This window comes from Centruroides vittatus, unplaced genomic scaffold (genome assembly GCF_030686945.1).
Source record: "Centruroides vittatus isolate TY-2023 unplaced genomic scaffold, ASM3068694v2 scaffold_324, whole genome shotgun sequence".
Taxonomy (NCBI): Eukaryota; Metazoa; Arthropoda; class Arachnida; order Scorpiones; family Buthidae; genus Centruroides; species Centruroides vittatus.
The window spans coordinates 6046726-6069811 of record NW_027122701.1 but is presented as its reverse complement, the minus strand read 5'-3'; the positions used below and the strand labels follow the sequence as shown (position 1 = coordinate 6069811).

General features: G+C 33.5%; 3 protein-coding genes across 3 annotated transcripts in view; 2 read left to right on the top strand and 1 right to left on the bottom strand.

Moving 5' to 3' along the window:
* Positions 1-1486: 1486 nt before the first annotated feature.
* On the top strand, positions 1487-2308 carry LOC136988243 (uncharacterized). Its single transcript, XM_067286099.1, has one exon. It carries the CDS (start codon positions 1487-1489, stop codon positions 2306-2308), a length of 822 nt encoding a protein of 273 aa, XP_067142200.1.
* A 7280-nt stretch (positions 2309-9588) lies between these two features.
* On the top strand, positions 9589-10608 carry LOC136988242 (zinc finger BED domain-containing protein 5-like). The gene has a single exon (XM_067286097.1). The coding sequence runs from the start codon at positions 9589-9591 to the stop codon at positions 10606-10608; it is 1020 nt and encodes a 339-aa protein (XP_067142198.1).
* Positions 10609-12419: 1811 nt separating this feature from the next.
* The window catches only part of LOC136988250 (ATP-dependent RNA helicase DDX54), a 31915-nt gene continuing 21248 nt past the window's right edge, over positions 12420-23086 (bottom strand). Inside the window, exons 13-18 of the mRNA XM_067286107.1 lie at positions 21594-21767; positions 20411-20559; positions 16938-17042; positions 15944-16051; positions 15761-15864; positions 12420-12607 (exon numbers count right to left, since the gene is read on the bottom strand). Of these exons, the coding sequence (XP_067142208.1) occupies positions 12450-12607; positions 15761-15864; positions 15944-16051; positions 16938-17042; positions 20411-20559; positions 21594-21767 (798 nt within the window). The 3' untranslated portion in view covers positions 12420-12449. The remainder of the gene's footprint in view (positions 12608-15760; positions 15865-15943; positions 16052-16937; positions 17043-20410; positions 20560-21593; positions 21768-23086) is intronic.

Below are 23086 nucleotides of genomic sequence, written 5' to 3'. Positions count from 1 at the left end.
GGTGTCAAATAGACATCTCGAATCGGACCTTTCCCGCGACCCGACATGGTCTCGTTTTGCGTTTGAAAACAAAGGGGAGACCAATCGGGAAGCGAGGAAAGGGACGAGGGACCAATCCGCAAGGTGGATAGGACACGAGAAAAACGTATAAAAACTGGGACTTCAAGGTCACAGGAGGGAGAGTTTTTCGGAATGACGGACATGCCTCTTGTGGATTAAGACAGTGTGTGTAGTGTCGTCGCTCGGAACTTTAAGTGTGTCACCGCCCGTCAACATCGTCCAACGGCCCTTCTCGTCCGCCCGGGACTGGATAGCTCTACCTGCCGAACTCTTACGTTCTGAAGATCGCCGAGATTTGGAACAACCTAACCGATGTAAGCATGTATTCGTCCAAATAAACGGTTTTCCGCATGTAAACATTTGTCATCTTTTGCCTCCTTCGCAATCGCCCACATACACGGATTCCCTTAAGCTCATCCTGACGCGGGATATTTAAGCCGTCTACACCAGTCCAAATCTTACACTGGTGTCAGTGACGCGGGATTAATTGTATCCCCCTTTAAAGTCGGCGAAACTTACAAATCGAGATTGAAGTGAGTCGTGGATTGTGTGCGAACGTAGTATTAGATTGGAGTTTAAGCAGAACAATTACTGGAGATTCATTACAAAATTGTAGTATTGAAAATCAATTTACAAATAGAAAATGCAAGGAATATACAAGTGTTACAGAAAATTTGTCTAATATTCCAGAAGATACCGGCAATGGAAACGTTAACAATATACAAACTGATGACAACAAAAGTAAATTATCAACAAAAGCTTTTTGTACTACAAGGATGAAAATTTTATAAATAAATCAACATTTCTTCGAGAAAATAGATTGTCTAAGACAATTCCAAATCGTCCAATTTAAAAGAACAGTAATTTCAGAGATAACTGTTTCAAAAATTTTAAACCAGGAAAAGACAAAAGGAATAACAAAGTCTCACAGAATTTTAATTTATCCATTCTTAGACATAATAACAAATTAAACAAAAATGAGATTGTGGCCTCCAGCGCCAGAGATCTTGAACACTGCCTGGCAACACTTGCCAACGAGAGTTGGGTGGCAACGTGAAAAAGGAGGCGCGAAAAGTTCGCGGGTTTTTGCCTGGGTGTTGGCCGAGGATGTCGATGACAGTTCTCACCTTTTTAATAAAGTTTTTTTGTTACTGTTCGTGTTTGTCTGCTTAGTTCTAAAGATCAGTAGGATCGAATGACAAAGTGGTGACCCGAACGTGATCCGATTAACGAACTACCTGGACTTTCGACTGAATTGGATGGTGAACAACTCTGTGTCTATGAAGGAACATTTTTAACAGGACATGCAGGTATGATCAGTTTCTGAATCGTAAATTCAATAAGACGACTAAGAGTGCGTGACTCGGGCTAAGCCTAATCAAAGACTATCCCGCTTTCCTTCTACCCGCATAGTTAGGCGCCCGAAATGGCGGAACAGAACGAGTTGGAAATCGGACGTGTACAGGCAAAAATGCCTATCTTCACTAAAACCAACATCAAATTATTTTTTATGCAGCTAGACGCAGCTTTTGCCATTAATCGGATTACAAGTGAGAACACTAAGTACAACTATTTAATCAATTCCCTGGACGCAGAGATTCTATCTAACGTCAGTGACTTAGTATTTGACTGTCCAGCCGAGGCTCCGTTTACTAAACTCAAAGATCGACTCCTCGAAATTTTTCAGAACTCCGCTGCTAAAGAGGCTAAAATTTTGCTTGAAGATCTGGCGTCAGGGGATCAGAAACCCAGCGTTTTACTCCGTAAAATGAGGGAGCTTTCAGCGGGCAAGATTACCGAAGAATTTCTTAGAAACTTGTGGCTCCAACGTCTCCCCAAAAATATTCAGACAGTTCTGGCTGTTAGCGGTGATGAACTAGACAAGCTAGCCATCCTTGCTGACAAGGTTGCTGAACTTACAGAACCAACCCAACTGGCCAGCATCAACTTAGAAGCCGACAATCCCATAATCAAAAATCTCGAAATGCAGATTTTAGAACTCACAACGAAGGTTACAGAACTTAATGTATCGCGTACTGCTCGTCCCCGTTATCGTAGTAGAGAGAGAAACCGACATGATCCGAATTCGAGGTATCGCATTAGTTCACGCCCTCGAGGAAGAAGCCTCAATCGTCAGGGATATTGTTACTACCATGATAAGTTTGGATCAGCCGCTAGGAAATGTCGTTCGCCGTGTTCCTTCGACCGAACTGCTGATCAGGGAAACGAGCGCAGCCAGCCGCAGTAACGGCCTGTGGGTCCAGCCTAGCTCCTAAATATAGCCGTCTGTTTGTGTATGACAACAAAACTGGCCTAAAATTACTCTTCACTCCGACACCGGGGATGAAATACTAAATACCGAACCTGTTACCGGTGTAATTTGCGTGAAAAAAAAATCTTTCCACAAACGTTTTCGAGCTTTCCAAACAGCTCTTCTTCAGGTAGAGAAAAAAGGTTCCGACGAAATACTTCGAAAAAAGACGAAAAAAGAACGTAGACATTTAAATATAGTCCGTTCTTTTTGCATTCCGTTAGGAACTGTAGTTTAGCCCTAGCCCTAATGAGGCTTAAGAGCTTTTTACGATAAGTATTAGCCGGCATAGCTAAATGTTAAGTAAAATTACTCTTCACTCCGACACCGGGGATGAAATACTAAATACCGAACCTGTTACCGGTGTAATTTGCGTGAAAAAAAAATCTTCTTTCCACAAACGTTTTCGAGCTTTCCAAACAGCTCTTCTTCAGATAGAGAAAAAAGGTTCCGACGAAATACTTCGAAAAAAGACGAAAAAAGAACTAAATTTTTTTCCCTCTGCAATACCTCTGTTATTAGATTCAATAAATTCCCTACGCCCTCTAAATGCCAATTCTTGCTTTGAGAAAAAACATATAACATCTATTAATTTAGATATACCTATTAATCGTAATTATCTTGTTATAATTTTCAATATTTATTTTATATTGTCTACCAATGTTAAATTCTATTCTATTTTGATTTCCAAATTGCTTCAATTTTACGAAAGAATCGTCATTCGTCATAAATTTTATCGTCAAAATGTCGAAATTTTTTTGTCGACGTATTTATATTTAATTTAGGCATTGGTCGTTCTCTTTTAATAATGTTTTCTTTTTCATTATACGGTCTTGAGCCAAAACTTTTTTAAAATAAATTTTTTAATTACTAGCCACGATATAAGGGCTAAAATTAAAATTATAAAAAAAGCTTACTTGATAAAACAAAATGTGTGATGAATATACATACCTAGTACAAAAATTCTTCAATTGTATGAATATACTTTTAAAGAAACTTATAATTAAATATAACTTTGTGAAGCAACGTACATAAAAATAACAAAATATTCTTTACTTTTTATATCTTAAAACAATCCACTTAGTGAAATAGCTCCCTACGAGTGGCTAATGAATGGAATCAGAGACGGTCCAGATAAGTGTGTGCATGCCAAATCCCGAGGGTGCCGATACCGGTCAATGTCAAATGCCTCTTTTGTCGCATCACTAGTATATATCAAAGGACGCGACAGGGTTGTTTTTAAACGTTTCTTACCATAGCTGTAAAAATCTAAATATGTTAAACTTAACAGATTGTCCGTCGTTCGTTTTCTAACTAATTCGTTTTAGGACCAAGTAAGTGTTCACGGAAATTTTCAAAATTTACAACTTTTCGGTCACTCTCATTGAACTGGAAAAATTTCTGTTTTTATTACATCTAATATTATGAAGAGATCAGACCCCACTGTACTCGGCAAGAGATTGGTTCGGTTAAGCTTCTGTTTAAGTAAAATTTCGGCTCTTTCATCAGGGTTTTATTTAGGTTTCTAATTCCCTAATCGCTTAATTATTTAACTACTTCTTAAGTAGAAATAAGTTGAAACCGGTTACTTTGTACTTGAATATCTGTAGTCTTGGGAAAGAAGTGAAAAGAAATTTTTATGACAACCGATACATAAATTGTAAATTTAAGGAAAATAAATTCTAGAGCTTTTTTTTGTACCATTGTACGTCTCATTCATTAAATTTGATTGTAAATGATGCTGCCAAAGTAACAGTTAATTTTTTAACACTGTACTAGAATTGTACACGTTTTTTCTGCATCCCCTTACAAATGGGACATACTAAATCGTAATATCACCGGTTTAACATTGAAATCCGTAAGTAATATAAGATGGGAGAGCAGAATAAACGCAGAATAAATATATCAAATATTTTAATGGATTTTTTTAAACTCCTGTCAACTATACAGAACTATCGTAAAAACGTGCCAGTAAACTCCTATCGGTTGGGTTGTTATAAATCTAGTCTAGGGTGGGCAACCCTTTTTATAACATAGGCCAGAATAAATTTTACGTTTTTTTCCGCGGGCCGTAGTAGTTAATTGACGCCTTCTTGTGACTTGTAATTTTTTTAGTCTGCAAATATGAAATAAATAAATAAAAAGTTAATTCTACATTTATTTTTCTTATCGTTTTCGAAAATTACAAAGAATTGGAAAAATAACTATTAATTAGTTATTTTTCCAATTTAATAATCTATTAAAGATCTCGCGGGCCGGATAGAAACTTTTCGCGAGCCGTAGCTGGCCCGTGGGCTGCCCGCCGTTGATCTAGTCTACTCATGATTCACATAATCGGGCGAGGGCGGCCGAATATCTAGCAGGCAGGCGGCTAACAGCCCACAACCGGTCCGGAATATAAAATTAGATGCTTTATGCGTGTGTCGCTTTTACCAGCTAAACCGGGTGAGGTTGGTGCTCTGTAAACCGCATGTGACAATGCCTATATAATCTGGCTGATTGGAATTGGATTGAGTGTCGGTTTCGACACTCCTTCCGCCACTGAATTATTCGAATATACAATAGCAATCTTATCTTTTTTTTCACATGTAGTATAGAAATTTGTAAAAGATACATAATGCAATTATAATAAAATATTAGGGTATACTATAGATTACTCCCTATGGAATTTCGTGTGTTTGGGTACATATCTGAACTCGGGACCGAGACGAGTTCAACGATACTCTACTTTTGGACCGGAGACGAAAAATAAAAAAGTTATCATACTTTTTTCGGCGATCGCGCGATGATAGGGAGTCGCGTCGCTCTCCGCTAAGTCGGCCTCGCTATCGCAATCGGGAGTCCCGTCGCTTGCCGTTAAAATTGCCTTTAGTAACGTTTTCCCCCTTTTTTTACTTTGTTCAAGAACTACCGTGAATTGATCACTAGTTTAGCACATGGCGGCGTGTGGTGGCGCCCATACGAGAGGTCAGTCGGGCCGCCATGTTCGCTGCCATAAGTAACATTAACCGAGATGGCCGAGCGGTAAATGTGGCAGCCTACCGCTCTGGGGGACCCGGGATCGAATCCGAACGGGTCGAATAATCCCCAGGAATTTTTCGGGGGGTGGTCCGTTCGGATATGTTGGGCCCCGTCCCTCACCACCCGGTCGCCCCATTGTGGGCCTGGCCGAACCCATAATGGGCCTACTAAAAGAGGCCCTCTTAGTGCCCACAGGGCGGAAAGAGTTAAAAAAAAAAAAAAAAAAAACCGAAATGGCGATCGCGCGATGATCGGAAGTCGCGTCGCTCTCTCCGCTCTCGTATCGCGTGTTTAACGCTCCGGGAGATGACCGTAGTTCGACGTCACGGTTTGCAGACTTTACCGCAAGATGGCAATACTAGCAACTACGGTGCCGTCTGCATGAGAGCATTAAAAAAGTATGGTAATTTAAAAAGTGTGATAACTTTTTTATTTTTCGTCTCCGGTCCAAAAATAGGGTACCTTTGAACTCGTCTCGGTCCCCTGAGTTCAAATATATAATCAAAGTCCTGAAATTCCATAGGGAGTAATCTATAATACACCCAAATATGAATTTTAATTAATGCAAAGTACGTTAAAATATGAAAATTTATATTTTATAAAATACAAGGGAAGGTCATTGGAAGGTGGAATCGGCGCTTCCATCGCTTCCAATGACGGCACGCCACTGATGTTTATTTATATTTTTTATTTTTTGGAGTTTCCAGAATGAATTAATCAAATTCCCATAAAAACCTATGGTAAATTGATAATCAGTTAATGAACAAACTAAAATTTTAGTTAATACTAGCAAAGAATGTCAAGCGTTGCCCGGGAACTCAAGGAGGGGGTTGAGTTGTCCTCGTCATGGGGTAGCGTATGTTTCCCGCAAAATAACAGAGAGTAACTATACAAAATTTAGTGCAAATCAATCCAAGGGTTTGGCAATTTGTAGGAGATGAAATCAGAGGAAGAAGTGAAGATCCGAGTTTTAAAGTAGCGTATATTTTTTGGAGAATTGTAGAGAGTAACTATGCAACATTTGTTCAGATCTCTGAAGAGGTTTGGGAGTTTGGAGGTAAAGGATGAAATCAAAGATAATAAGTAAGGGGTACGAGTTTTATAGTAGTCCATGTTCCCGTAGGTTACCGGAGAGACGTTTGCATCCTGGGTTAGAGCGGATGTTTTTCGTGGCAATTATGACATTCTTTTGGGCATTTTATTGTCGATAAGGCACACTCGCACGAGCGTACTGTACAACCTGAAAAGTAACCGAAAGAACGCAATTTAAGTTGGTGGCCATCTCATAACACAAGACATTCTTATTTTTAAATAATGGTATGGAAGGTTAATACTAAAATAATAAACACCTAAAAATGCTATAGGCTTACTTACAAAAGTTTAGTTTCATTTAAGGAAAGTCATTTTGCTGTTTATAATTGTAAGTATCTGAGATAAAAGTTTACAATTAATACTTCACGAGTTTTTAACGTAGTCTTCTAATTAAATGTAACTAATTAAAAGTTTCTCAAACTGTAGTCCGTAACTAAACCCTTGTAAATCCGAAAATGTGTAACTTGGGTCGTTGAATTGCCATAAAAATATTTCTATAGTCCAGGGGTCCCCAACCTTTTTGTACCTAAGAGCACATTTTAGAATACCGGTCGGACGGCGGGCACTATTTATTTTTTCAAGGCAAATTTAGAATTGGACATAGTTAATAATACATACACATAATGTACAAAAAACATTTAATTCCAAAAATGTAATTTAACATAAACAAGAATATTAACAATAATTTTTATAAAACAAGTAATTACCAAACAATGCGTACAAAATCTACAAAGTATAAAAATTCTTTATAAAAAAAATATAAATCTCAAAGTCAATGTGATTTTTGGCATTGCTTTTCATTGGCCATTGCTTTGTAATCAGAAGAGTATGTTATTCCTCCTCGTAAGCAATCGTCAAGGTGTTCATCTGTAAGTCGTAATCTGTACTTTGATTTTATGATGTTCATTGTCGAAAACAATGATTCACACAAGTATGTGGAACCAAAAAACGATTTTATTTTATATGCTGCTTTTTTCAAGAATGGAAATTTGTTTCTTTCAACTATATTCCAGAAATTCTCATCTGATGCAATGGATTTTAGGATAATGTCGTTCTGAAGATCCAAAATTTCTATCTCTACCCCTCCAGCCTACCCCCTCTGGAGAGACCCGGGATCAAATCCAATCGGGTCGAAAAATTCCCAGGAATTTTTCGGGATGGTCCAAGCGGATATGTCAGGCTCCGTCCCTCATCACCTGGCCGCCCAATTGTATGGTGGCCGAACACATAATGGGCTTGCTTAAAAAGGCCTTAGTGCCTACGGGGGGAGTTTAAAAAAGGAAAAGTTAAAATCGCTTAAAATATCTTTTAAAACAGAAAAACCTAATACCAAATTGATGAAGGGTCATGATATATGCAAAATGCACATATTAGTTTAGTAAAGAAATGTCAGTCAACTTTCAAATTAAATAACTGTGGTTTGAGAAGTTCTTTGGAATAGAAAAATTATTATTTTTGATCTACTTTTATTATTTAAGGATTAACATGTCTAGATTATAATAATAAGTATTAAAACTTTATCACGAAAAAGGATATTTAAAAAAATTACTTCTACAGACACTTTCAATTTTTACTTAGAAATAGATTCTCCCCTTTATAATAAATGAATATAACAAAAATGTATTTGAAAAAAAGCATAATTTAAAAAACATAATAAAACAAATATTTATTTTATTTGGGTCTGTAATTAATCAAAAACGACGAAGCACCATTTTAAAGTGATTTTTATTCAAATAATCTATTTATAAATAATATGTAGCCAAAAATGTAGCCACGTCAAATTTATGTAACCCAAAAAGTAGCCAATGCGCCAAATGATATTTTTTACGCCAAACTAAAAAAAGGGTAGCCAAATTTGGCGCAAAGTGGCCAAATATGGCAACTCTGGATGAGCTCCAGACAAATGTCTGCGTTGTCACGGCAACCGTAGAAACAGACCGATTCATTTCATTTTAGGTATGGGAAATTTGGTTGGCGAAGATTTGGCGCAAGGGGAAAAAGAGATCGGTCGCATTTCGCTTTGTGCTTTTATCTGTGTTGGGTGCCATTTCTACTTTTGTGTGGTTAATCATTAAAAATGAGAAAACTTTTACATAGCATTTTATTGAAAACTGAAATATTTTTATTTTTATCGTGGTCGCACAGCGGCGGGCACACACAAAATGATCGGTGGGCGCTATGGTGCCCACGGGCATAGGGTTGGGGACCCCTGCTATAGTCTATAGAATTATAAAGATTAAATATTAAATTTTATACAAAAACAGATTCTATTATTAAAAGCTATATATTTAAATTTATAGTTATTATAAGTATGTTCTCAAAGAGATGAATCGCATGATATGAAACATGATGGCAATGTACAGTGAGAAAAGAACGAACTCTTCAGCCAGAAGAGTTACTTGACAAGAAACACGTCGGAGATGTCATAATATGATGATGTCAAAGCTAAATTACGCGATACTATTTTACACATCCGCGGTCCAATGTGCTACTCGGCGTTAAAAACAAGGTTAGGCAATAGCGAGTCCAACAGTTCATAGTCGGTAAGTAATCCGATAAGTTTTCATTTATATCTCGTTTTCTATGGATCGCCCCAAAAAATTTTAACTGTTTAGATGTGTACTAGTGAGGTTTCTTAAGAAAACACGTGTAATGTATTGATTGAAAACTTTTACATAACAATGAACGTACAGTATAGACCAGTGATTCCCAAAGTGTGCGCCGTGGCTCCCCAGGGCGCCGAGATGCCGTCATAAGGGCGCCGCGAAATATTCAATTAAACAATTCGGCAATTTTCTTGGAATTTCCAATTCTCGAATTTTTGTGCCAACAATCGTGTATGCTGACAAAATTCCAAGAATTTAGCAACTTTCGAGTCTTTCATTGTTTTCTTTCCCCACCCATGCTTTAGTGGTTTAGTCACTAAAGCTTGGGTGTGGAGCTAGACGCTAAACGTGGGTAGCGCAGTAGCAAGTTGGATTTCTGTTCATTTGTTGTCACCATCTTAGTGTTCGCATTAGTTTTTGTTTGTTGGACTAATGACTAACTTAATAGTGTGGTGGTTAAGTTAATTTTCAAAAGTTATTTTTCTGATCGCCCTAAAAATGGACAAATTCTTATTAAACTCGAATAATAAAGATAGTGCTGAATCTAGAGATGATGTTCCAGAAACAAGTGGCAAGGGTTTCGAGAGGCGAAAACGTCGTAAATATGACGACAGTTATTTGGATTTTGGCTTTACATCAATAAACGAAAATGATAAGGAGAGACCACAGTGTGTGTTGTGTATGAAAGTTTTGGCACCAGAATGTATGCTTCCAAGTAAGTTAAAACGACATTTAGAAACCAACCATTCTAACTTTGTTGGTAGACCTCGCGACTTTTTTACCAAAAAGTTAATTGAATTAAAACAACAAAAAGGCAGCATTTTTAAACATATGTCAATACCAAATAATGCTTTGCTAGCATCATACAAAGTTGCATATAGAGTTGCTAAGTGTAAAAAGTCCCATACCATCGCAGAGCAACTCATTCTACCGGCTGCTGTAGATTTAGTGAACATTATGATTGGCGAGTCGGCGGGAAAACTGCTTTCAAAAGTCCCTTTGTCTAACAATACCATTAGTCGCAGAATTCAGCACATGGGGGAGGATCTCAATATACAATTAATTGAAAAATTAAAAGGAAGTGAATTTGGATTGCAACTCGATGAGGCCACAGATAATAATAAGGACGCACACTTGATTTGTTACATACGGTTCTTAGATGGTAATTCAATCGTTGAGGACCTTCTCTTTTGTAAAAGTATTACTGGAAGTACAAAGGCTCAGGATTTGTTCGAGATCCTGAATATATTTATGGTTGAAAATAATTTAGAATGGACAAAGTGCATTGGTGTTTGTACTGACGGTGGTCATTCAATGTCCGGCTCTTATGGAGGATTGCAGGCGCTTATTCGAAACAAAGCTCCAGATTCAGTTTGGACCCATTGCATCATTCACAGAGAAGCACTTGCATCAAAGTATATGAGTCCTCCACTAAATATAGTTTTAGAACGTGTAGTAAATATAGTAAACTATATAAAAATTCGGCCACTGAAAGCAAGATTTTTTAAAAAAATGTGAAGATATGGGAGCCGAATACACATCTTTGTTGTACTACTACCACTCACGATGGCTCTCTCGCGGGGGTGTATTGTCTTGTACGTTCCAATTACGGCAAGAAATATATGCTTTCCTTGAAGAAGAAAAACATGAGTATGCCAAACACTTTGTGGAAACAGACTTTCTGATTAAACTCGCATACCTATGTGATATTTTTGAAAAGTTAAATTTGTTGAATCTCTCCTTACAAGGATGCAATATGCACATTTTAAAGCAAACAGAAAAGATTTCAGCTTTCAGAAAAAAATTACAGCTATGGAAAATAAAAATGAATAAAGAGTGTATCAGTGATTGTTTTCCCTTGTTGCACCAGTTTGTAACCTCCAATGAAATTAATTTGTCTTGCAATATAAAATCCATTTTTGTTGATCACCTATCAGAGCTTATAAAAAAGTTCGAAAAATACTTTGAAGCAGATATTGATAAATTTACATGGATTCAAGACCCATTTAGAGCCAAGACTCCATTTGAATTTACTTCTTTAGAAGAAGAATCTCTTATTGACTTGTCTTGCGATAATACTTTAAAGTTAAAATTTGGTAGCATGGAACTTTCTGATTTTTGGATATCAGTAAAAGAGGAATATCCACTGCTTAGTGGTAAAGCTCTACGAATATTAATTCCGTTTGCAACATCCTATTTGTGCGAAGCTGGGTTTTCGGCAGTCGCAGTAATAAAAAGTAAATATCGCTCGAAAATTAACGTTGAACAAGAAATGAGGGTCGCCATATCCAATTTTATTCCGAGATTTGAGAAGTTGTGTAGTGAACATCAAGCCCATCCATCCCATTAATAATTTTAATAATGTTAATCAACAATGAACGTTCAATAAATTGTTTGTGAATTTAAAATTCGTGTTTAATTAATTTTTCAACTAACCCAACCACATGGTGGTTGTCCAGTCTCAATATAGATATTACTGAAACAGTTGAAATTAAATATTTTATATTATCCCATGGAAAATAGTAAGTATCTGTTTTTAATTTTTCGCTGTTAAATGGATAATCGCTTTTGAAAAGGAAAGTTTTCCAATTTTTCAAGAAAGTCAAAAATTTAGAAAAAAATCTGATGTATTAAGGGTGCCGCGAAAAAATCCGATTATTTAGGGAGCCGCAAACCGAAAAAGATTGGGAACCTCTGGTATAGACGATAAGATTATTCACAAAGCTTTCGTTCAAATCTCACTAAATCTACACGTAGCTTGGAATATTAATGGTGGCTTAAGGTCACGTGATCACAAACTTCTAATAAAAAAGCATTACTTATATGGCCACTCTTTCATTATGGGCTCTCTGAAAAGGTAAATCCGTAAGTTAATGGTGGTGATAAAGTTTATTGTTTAATGCTTTTTTATTATTGCACATCTGAATATAAAGAGGAAAAAGAACCACACATTTTTTAAAAGATCCAGAATGATTTAAAAATGGAGAATAACAATAAAATGTGTAAAACCAAAGATAAAATCACTTTAAAAGCCCAGCAAGAATGAAGTTTTGTATGAGATACATTTTACTATCAATTATTATCCAAGTAAAAGCTTGTTACCTAAATATTTAACTGTACTGTATTTAGCCATATCTAGCCCGATAGAATTTGGCATTTGGTTGGAGTCTAGCTCATAGTATATCGGATCTAGCAATGTTATTTATATAGTAATAATATAATTGAGTGAAAAGTGTTAAAAAAATATCTTATTAACCAATAGTCTTACAATATTGTTTATATTAATTAAATAATTTACCTTAAGAGAGACATTGCATTTAATAAACAAGTTTCTATCAAAGCTTTTATTTACATAAAAGTTATTTTTTAAGACCTTTTTTTCGCAACTTTTCATTGTGTCGATGTTTTTGACGAAATATAAGTTTGGCTTTTCTTTTCCTGTTTTTCAGAATCTCTTCTCTTGTTTTCAGTTCTGGACGATAATGCTTTTTATTCTGATACTTCTTCTTCAAAACAGCTATAAAATTATATAATATATACATACCAAATTAATTATATAAAAATTTAATACATTGGAAGTTGTTTAGAAATAGAAACAAAAATCTGTAGCTGTTACATTGTCTTTAAAAGATCAATAATAATTAGGTATTGATGATGATAGAAAAAAAAAAATTGTTAAAACTACTAAAAGATATTTTAAAAATCTAGCAACGAGTTGCATAACTTTCTCTGCTATTATAAGATTTTATTTTGTAAAACTTTTATACTATTAATCATAATAAATAAATGAAATTGTGTATGGCACCATCTGTTGAGATTTTGTTATAAAAAATTTCATATTTTTTTAATTATTATAAAACGGCAAAAAGCTGTTTTGAGGGCAGGAGTGGATTTTATAAAAATTTGTAAATGTTAATAACGAGCAAAATCTTCATTAAGTTCAACCATCTGGAGATATGATATATGACCCCTTTCTATCTCCCCACCCCCTGAACCTTTCACCACCAAAATTTAATAGTATCAATGCCCCTTATATACAAGGTACTGTACCATGCCAAATTTTGGTTCTTAATCTAAACCCCATCCTAAGATATTACAGGGTGTCCAACAATATCAAATTTCCCTGATACTTCCAAATTTTCCAGGATGAAAACGTACATTTTTCCCTGACTAACTGAAAACAACTCACAGCAGGATTTCAAAATAGTTCACAATTTATTTGATGTTACCAAATGAAACTCACAGTTGTAAGGTTGTTCAATTCCATTTATAATAAATTAGGATTAAATTTTCATTTTGATTAATCAATCCATGTATTGTTGCTTCAAAAAATGTGCAGAAGATTGTATATCACATATAGGTTCTACATGACAATTTTATTAAAATATGGAAATTCAAATCGATACTGTCACAGCAAGGGTGTCACAGGTTGCTTCTGCCACATTGTCACATTTCCCTGGCCTGCCTGATCCTGATTTGTCACTGATTGAACATATCTGGGATCACCTGGGATGACAAGTTGGACAGCCTAGGAGTTTGTCTGAACTAGAGGACTGCTTGCAGCAACTGTGAACTGAGATGCTGCAGGACACCATACGGCACCTGTATAACTCCTATAACCCACCTATATCACATTATATATTCATGCTAGAGGTGGCCCAATAGGATGCTAGAACCCCCTTCCATTTGTAGTTTTTCTTGCAATAAATGATCCTTTTGTTTTCATTTCACTTACTTATATCACTGTTACACTCACACATGCACAATTTTATTTGATTCTAGACAACTCTTTTTTGGTGTGCTAATTTTTATGGCAATGAGTGTAGTATCACAAATATACAGAGTCTTCCACACTAATTTAAATTATTGTAATTATGTTAATTATTATCTGAGAATAATGAATTGTACATTGTAATTGAACATTGAATTGTTAATGTACATTAAAACGTTGAAAAACCATCCAAGTTTCACATTTCCCCATTACAATTTCTCGATATGTGCACCTTATGTCATGTGGCACACATCCAACAATATTCAAATTCTTCCTATGCTCACTATGGCAAATCCGTTGTCACTTCTCCCACAGTAGTCACAATTCTTCAGCTCCTGCAGATTATTCATGTTGCAAAATGGCTAATTTTGACTTTGTGAACTGCAGAACACAAAATGCCTTCTCTGTTGCAGAGTTGACATTTTTGTTTACAGTGCTTCCTACAGATAGTAGATGACAAAATGTTTGAATGCAGATGAGAGATGAAACTCAGACAGTTGCTCTATTGGTTGCTGTACATTGCATACTTCTCAAGTGATAATTAACATAATTACAGTATTTTTTCTTCCACTAATTTAGCTACCAATCTTCGCTATTAATCAGAATTTGTCATACCACAATTAAAATGACTAGATTAGAAAAAAACTTCTTTATTCTTTAAATAACTCTAAAATGTACATTTCAGGTCTTATATAAAAATGAACTAAACCATTTTCATAAACTAGCAAAAATCACAATGTTACATATGTTTATAAACTAAGAAATACACAATCTTTACTTACAATTACTAACTTAAAATTTTTCTGTAAATAGTTTTCTTTCAAATACAATACAAATTTTCTAAAATTTACATAAATTACAATATTATATATATTTGTAAAACTATGAATAATATAATTCAACTTTCATGTCTCCTAACAACAATGATGGTAACCATATATTATCTATTTTCATTCCTTCACTAGAGAGGTTGCAGCAGCTGTTTTCAATGTGAAAATGTGTATGTTGGACATTCAGCGCCACCTTCCTGTAAGCCTAGAAGTTTGACAATGGCGTTTGGAAGGTCAGTGGAATCATGCTTGACATTCCAAATGCCATTGTCAAACTTCTAGGCTTACAGGAAGAAACTCCTTGACGTCCGACATACACATTTTCACATTGAAAACATCGGCCGCAACCTCTTTACTATAGCTAATACAATTATTAGTCTTTATATATTTGATTTCTAAATGTTCCTTCAAATTTCTTTTAAATTTATTTTTCTCCCATTTTAAAATTCTAATTTTATCTAAATTTATTTCACAACCTACCAAATTACAATATTTTGCCATTACATAATTTTCATATTTGTATTTTATTGTTCTAATATATTCTGCTACTTTCATAGATATTAATCTTCCAATTTTCCCCACATATATTTTTGTTATATCATATGAACATTTCAGCTAGTATCCTATGTTTTCCTTTTTAAATTTATTTTTTACTGTATTGTTATAAATCTTTTAAAGTATCATTTTTGATAAGTTTATTTTTCATAACTTCTGTTTATTAACATAATTACAAGAACTAAATGTATCAAAATCACTAAATACTTTTTCAATGTTTTGAAAAAATTAATTTAGTATAATAAAATTTTCTAAATATACAAGAAACTTTTTATAAAACATGAAGATAATTACAGTAATTTAAAATGGTAGCATTCTTTTTGGAAGACCCTGTATTTTTGTTTGGGAAAGTTTAATAAATAGTTTTTCTGAAACCAACTAATGGAGAAAATAGATAGTTAGAAAGAACAGAAATTCTTTGTAACTAACAACCAAGATAATCATCAATATTGAGAAAAATTTTAAAACTGAATAGAGTAAATTTGTTTTTACTTCAGATAACACTAATAATTACCTTTCATTCCTGGTCTTTCTTTACCAAATTCACTTTCTTCTACTTCCTCTTCAGTTGATTTCAAAGGCTGAGTTATTTTAAATTTATCCTTCCACTGTTTATATCTGATAAGATATTTTAAACAGTTTTGCTTAGATTAATGTAATAAATAATTATCAATGCATAAATAAATCATAATATTACCTATCAGATTTATAAGAGGCAGGTATCCATACGCCACTTTCTGTTTTAATTTTCTTATTTTTTGGATCATTGTTATCTCCTCTAATAAATTTTTTCTTCTTGCGATCCCTATTTCAAATAATGTAATACATCTTTAGTCATAATATTAGTATTAAGACAGAAAAATTTTGATACTATACAATATTAAATAACTTTAAAATGACTTGTTTTGAACTATTTTAAAATCATTTGTAAATGTTTTAACAAAAGCTTAAAGAAATTTAAATTGCATTTCAATTACAGTTAAGTTTATTTTTCATGCTTCATTCCAAGGGACTAAAACTCAATTTTTTAATGCATTGGCAACATTGTCAAGAAGCTGTACTTTTTGCATCTTTTATCTTCTCTATAAGGAAAACTAATTAAAATAAAGGTAATGTTTCTATTTGTAGGATGAGGAACAACTTTGTTAAGTGGCATTTTTACTCTATCAGGATTCTAGAGATAACTATTTTAACCTTTTCTTTTGATTCCTGCAGATGCAACCATTGGGATCAAAATAAAAGCTCTTTGTCAGTATATAATAACTGCTAGGTAGAAATTTGCATCAATGTAACTCAGTAACTGATTTTGCAATTTAACCAGTTTTTCAAGACTTCTAGGCTTTCAACCTTTATTGAATATATTTCATACAATTCATTGGGTTACATCAATGCAAACATCTAAACAGTAATACTGGTAATCCCAAAGCAACAAATGACATTTACATTGTTTTATCTATAAATATTTATATCTCTGGCATTAACAATGTGTTTCTATTTTTCAAAAGTGACATGTTAAAAGTTATGACTAGACATATACATATACTAGAAATACAGTAATTTTAAAAAGACCAAAAACGTTTGGAATTAGAATTAGAAGGTTGCATTTTAAAGGTTGATAGGTGTCGAGACAGAAATATTTCCCTGCTTTAATTTACAATACTAAATGTATCAAAATACTTCTTAAAAATTACCATTTTAGTTTACTCTTCTGTCGATTTATTTCTGTAACATCATCGGTGGTTAAATCTAAGACAGCATTGTTAATTTGTTGATCAAAATTTTTCTCGACTTCCAGTCTGAAAATGGATGTAAACTCAGCATTATTTTAAACAAAAATAAAGTAATTTAAAACAAATTATGTTAAACTTTATAAACTCTCCATTTTTTTGCACACTTACACACATCTAAGTTTTTAAAAGTAGATTATTTTTTAATATTTTAAAAGTTTTTTTTAATATTTAAGATGGAAAAAGACTTAAGAATTCAATATATCACCTGTTGTTATATCATAAATACTAAAGAAGATTTACATTTTCATTATAAAAAGCCCAGTTATATTAAAAGTAATCTCATATATTATTAAAATTTTCTAACGGATATTTGTTTGATATAATAAATATTCTTTGCAATAATGATGAAAATAATCATATTCCTAAAAGTGGTATTGGCTTAAACAGAATGACTACATTGTTTATAACCCAAACTAGGTCAGGTTTTAAGGGGCACATTCATAAAGTAAAATGAATTACTAATGAGTCAGTCATAAAATATAAATTCCACTCAGTGTGCATGCTCAATGTTGTTGATGAAATTTCAAACGAACCTCTAATGAAATTCATGACAGAAAAAGTTAGTTTACATTGTGAAGAAAATGGCATCCAATGTTTCTAAATTTGCTCAAATATAAAAATTATGGATTAAGAAATGAAATGACACAAATAACTACCCACATGAAGCAATCTGAAAAAAATATTTCAGATAAGACTACACTAGCAACATTCATAATTTTGATTTTAGAAACAGTGATTTTCTTGTACAAGTATCCCTAGATTAACACAGTTAATTAATCCCTTGATGCTACTGCATATATCAAAATTGCATTAATCAAATACAGTGGTACCTCAGTACTCAACCAAACAATCACCACACACTAGAACAAATTTTTGATTAATAACAAATATTTTTATAAATATAAATAAATAACGACTAACCCGATACAAAGCTACACATCCACAAGAGCCGAATTATCGGGCTAGAGTTGGCTATAATAAATAAATAATTAATAAGACAATTTGGCACTAGAGCTCGGCGTTAGGCGCCATCTCTTACTAAACTTAATAATTATAATTAAATTAAATAAATAATTTTAATAATTTGGAACTGGAGGAAAAGAAATCGGCCCGAAGCGGGACTCGAACCCGCAACTTCTGCTATCCGTGCAGACACGTTACCAATTACGCTACCCGGACCTTCGGTCCGATCGCCTCCTCCAGTATATATAAGCTAACACGACGACCATCGACGGTCATTACAATGCCGGCTGGGGACACATCAAGTGCCCACGTCCTCCCAAGGCACTCAACCGGCCATCGCAACCCCGGCAAGGCGTATAAATATAAATATAAATAAATAACGACTAACCCGTTACAAAGCTACACATCCACAAGAGCCGAATTATCGGGCTAGAGTTGGCTATAATAAATAAATAATTAATAAGACAATTTGGCACTAGAGCTCGGCGTTAGGCGCCATCTCTTACTAAACTTAATAATTATAATTAAATTAAATAAATAATTTTAATAATTTGGAACTGGAGGAAAAGAAATCGGCCCGAAGCGGGACTCGAACCCGCAACTTCTGCTATCCGTGCAGACACGTTACCAATTACGCTACCCGGACCTTCGGTCCGATCGCCTCCTCCAGTATATATAAGCTAACACGACGACCATCGACGGTCATTACAATGCCGGCTGGGGACACATCAAGTGCCCACGTCCTCCAAGGCACTCAACGGCCATCGCAATGATAATTCGGCTCTTGTGGATGTGTAGCTTTGTAACGGGTTAGTCGTTATTTATTTATATTTATATTTATACGCCTTGCCGGGGTTGCGATGGCCGGTTGAGTGCCTTGGGAGGACGTGGGCACTTGATGTGTCCCCAGCCGGCATTGTAATGACCGTCGATGGTCGTCGTGTTAGCTTATATATACTGGAGGAGGCGATCGGACCGAAGGTCCGGGTAGCGTAATTGGTAACGTGTCTGCACGGATAGCAGAAGTTGCGGGTTCGAGTCCCGCTTCGGGCCGATTTCTTTTCCTCCAGTTCCAAATTATTAAAATTATTTATTTAATTTAATTATAATTATTAAGTTTAGTAAGAGATGGCGCCTAACGCCGAGCTCTAGTGCCAAATTGTCTTATTAATTATTTATTTATTATAGCCAACTCTAGCCCGATAATTCGGCTCTTGTGGATGTGTAGCTTTGTAACGGGTTAGTCGTTATTTATTTATATTTATATTTATACGCCTTGCCAGGGTTGCGATGGCCGGTTGAGTGCCTTGGGAGGACGTGGGCACTTGATGTGTCCCCAGCCGGCATTGTAATGACCGTCGATGGTCGTCGTGTTAGCTTATATATACTGGAGGAGGCGATCGGACCGAAGGTCCGGGTAGCGTAATTGGTAACGTGTCTGCACGGATAGCAGAAGTTGCGGGTTCGAGTCCCGCTTCGGGCCGATTTCTTTTCCTCCAGTTCCAAATTATTAAAATTATTTATTTAATTTAATTATAATTATTAAGTTTAGTAAGAGATGGCGCCTAACGCCGAGCTCTAGTGCCAAATTGTCTTATTAATTATTTATTTATTATAGCCAACTCTAGCCCGATAATTCGGCTCTTGTGGATGTGTAAATATTTTTATTTTAATAAACAAAAATAGCAAATTCCCTAACACCTTATTTGCTGGAGAAAATCATATCTATGTTAAGTAAAGATAGCTGTTAAAGCTGCTGCACTAATTAAAACTTTTGCTGCATATAAAAAGGGATGCTGCAATTAATTTCACATATTAACCAAAGGATACCTGTAAATGAATTGGTCAAAATGTCCAACAATAACAAGAATAACAATGATGTCATTCTCTTTAAACTCATTCCACTTTACAAATGTATCCAAGATTGAGTGAAAAATGAACCTAAAAATGGCTAAACTTAGATTTTTCTTTTTTTAATTATTTATATATTGACCAATAAGATGGTTTTATTTAAAATTTTATTCTATTTTTGAGGATTATAAATAAAGATCCAGGATCACTCTATTTAAACTGTGTAAAAGTAGTAACTTTAATTAATTTGTCCATGAATATTAAAAACAAATAAAAAAAAAGGATATAGACAAGAACTTTTCATACAAAAAAGTAAAAATTTGTTATGAAAAACTTACAAGAAATGAATTGATAAAAAAATTTATTTAAATATAACTTTATTTTATTCATATTCACACTAATATATAAATAAATTTAATACTTGAAATTTGGCTAATACCTAAAACAATTCAAATGATAAAACAAGTTAGCAGTTTTATCTGTAATAACTGTTTAGTAAGTAATTTCACTCATGCTGACAAAATAATAATAAATTAATTTTAAATTATCATCAATCTTACCCTTTCTCTGAATGATGGTATTCTGGTCTGTACGAAATATAAAAATCACCATTCTTATAACTTTTCTTTCTTTTTTTATTCACTTTATTACTTTCGGTAAAAGTAATTTCTAAAGTTTGTGATCTTCCATTATGATCCATAACCATTTCCTATGAAATAAGTTAACATAAATTTACTTATATTAAGAAATATACATCAAAAAATAAATAGTAATAATGTTTCAAATACAATTATATGTGCTGTAAGCTAGAATTTCCAGATAATAATAAAAACACTTTACTTTTTCTAGCAAGTTTTAATAAAATGAACTAACATTTTCAGCTATTTTAAATAGCCTTCCTCAGTTTAACATAATTTCAAATGTCAATCAGAACAAAAGATTTAAAATTTCAAGCTTCACTCATATTCTTATGATGTCATGATATTACAAAAATTGCGATTCATAAACTTATACAATTTAAATAAAATAAAATAAATGTAGAAATAAACATCAAACGAAATTATAATTATAAGTTAAATTTAACAAACATAGTGAAAAAATTCATACAGATATATAAACTTATATATGAAGAATTAAGCAGAAATAATAACTAAATGACATATTAAACATATTAAGAAATATTTATAAAAGAATACAGTGATAAAACGATAGTCACATGACATACTTAAAAGAATGTAAGGATGTAACTTAACTTTATTCTTTTAAGGGGTTATTCATGAGCTCAACAAATAGATCACTAATAAAAAGGATAGCAGAGCATAAGTACAATACTTATAATAATAAGTTTAATACCACTCTAGCCCAATATGTGAGTGAACTGGGTATGACAGCTAAATGGGAAGAAGCTAAAATTTTTGCTCAAAGTTAAAAAGTGAGGAAAGTGAGTGACTCCAAGGCCTGGTTGTGTGTTAGTTTACAAATATTTGACTCAATCATGAATAAATTGAAAATAAACAAAAGATTTGTTTATATTTTATAGAAATCAAATCATCATGAATCTGAGGATGGAGTACATCAACTCCAAAAAACATCTAATCCAGTAACATGGTGGTTTGATTTCTATAAATATATATTTTTTAAATTTCTTGTCAATGTATATTGCATATTAATTTTGCTTTTTATCTCAAGAAATTCAAATTTTTTGATAATTCATACACTTACTGTAAAATCATCTTACCCTACCTTGGTTTCAGCTTCATGCAGATCTGAAATATTTTCATCAAAATCTTCTTTTGAACAGCTATCAACTGAAGAAAAATTTCTTGTTTTATTTATTATTTTGTTATGATATTTTCTTTTAGATCTCATGATTTCACCAGCTTGACTTTTTGCAGTAGATCCAACTTCAAATATTGTCTGAAAGAATTTATTAAGAAACACATTATAAGATTCTATTTAACAAAATAAGTTAATATCTTTCCCTCTGAAAAATCACATCAAATTATATTATAAAATGTTAATATATAATTATTTTTTAGTAGGCAAAATATATTTTGCAAATTAAAATTTAAATAATTAACTATTTTTTCCTTTAATTTTACAAATATATTTAAATACTTTTAATATCAAATCAAGAACTATTGAATATTTGGCTTAATTGTAAAGCTGGATATCCAAGAGCAATTTCACTGTTTCAAGCCAGAATATAATTACATGAATTATGTACAAATCATACTGCTGGTAGCCACTAGGCTTCGTTTGTTCACTATCTAGTGAAAGAAGAAGAGTAAATCAAAGATAGATGATAAAGATGTAATCATCTTAGTAACATGCCTGATCTTTGCAAAATAAAAAATAATAATAATAAATCAATGTTTAATCATTTTTCATCTTTAAACTTTCCATTTCTTTTATCAAAAATGTTCGGAAAATTGCAAATTTCTATTAATTTCTAAGTTACTATATTCATCCATCTAGCTATGTCGTAGAAAATGAACTGAACCATCTGATGATGTTTACTTGTTGCTGATTGGCTTTGTCTAATTTGCACAGTGAAAAAGTTCATCCAGCTCAAGTATCTAATTTGCACCTAAGTACATGATTTTGGTGCTCATTTCTTCTAAGTTGAACATGCAGTGCTGAAAGTGCTGAAAGTGCTCAAATCACATGCCAAAATTGCTGATTTACATACCCAGCTTTAAGTAATTTTAGACTACAGATAAATTTATATTATTATATGAAACTTTAAGATTCTTCCTGATAATCTAATCAAAAAATATTAAAAATCAGTTTTTATGTTTTAATAATTATAAATAAATTACAAAAATACCTCAAAGTATTTGAACTTTTTTACCAAATAGAAGGGGAAAAAATCTTACAGAATAAAATTTCAAATAATTTGATATACTATAAATATCTTATTTTATTGTTAGTATTTCTAGAAGAGAATATGTTTTAAAATACTTTAACCTATTCAAGGCCACATATGAATTTACTTGGGGTAAATGTAATGGCAACATTTGGCCAACCCCAAGTATACTTGTTTGCAATACAGTAGACCCCCCTATAACACGGGTTCATATAACACAGATTTGTATAAAACAGCAAAAAAATTGCAATCGTATTCCTATAACACGGTAAAACGTCATCGCCAACTCGTGTTGCGACAGAATTGGTCGAATGTGGACCAATAGCGGCTATTGTACAAACCGTTGAGTTTAAATAAGCACTGGACC

Coding starts and splice junctions, on each gene's coding strand:
- LOC136988243 (XM_067286099.1), top strand. CDS start 1,487: ATGGCGGAACAGAACGAGTTGGAAATCGGACGTGTACAGGCAAAAATG.
- LOC136988242 (XM_067286097.1), top strand. CDS start 9,589: ATGGACAAATTCTTATTAAACTCGAATAATAAAGATAGTGCTGAATCT.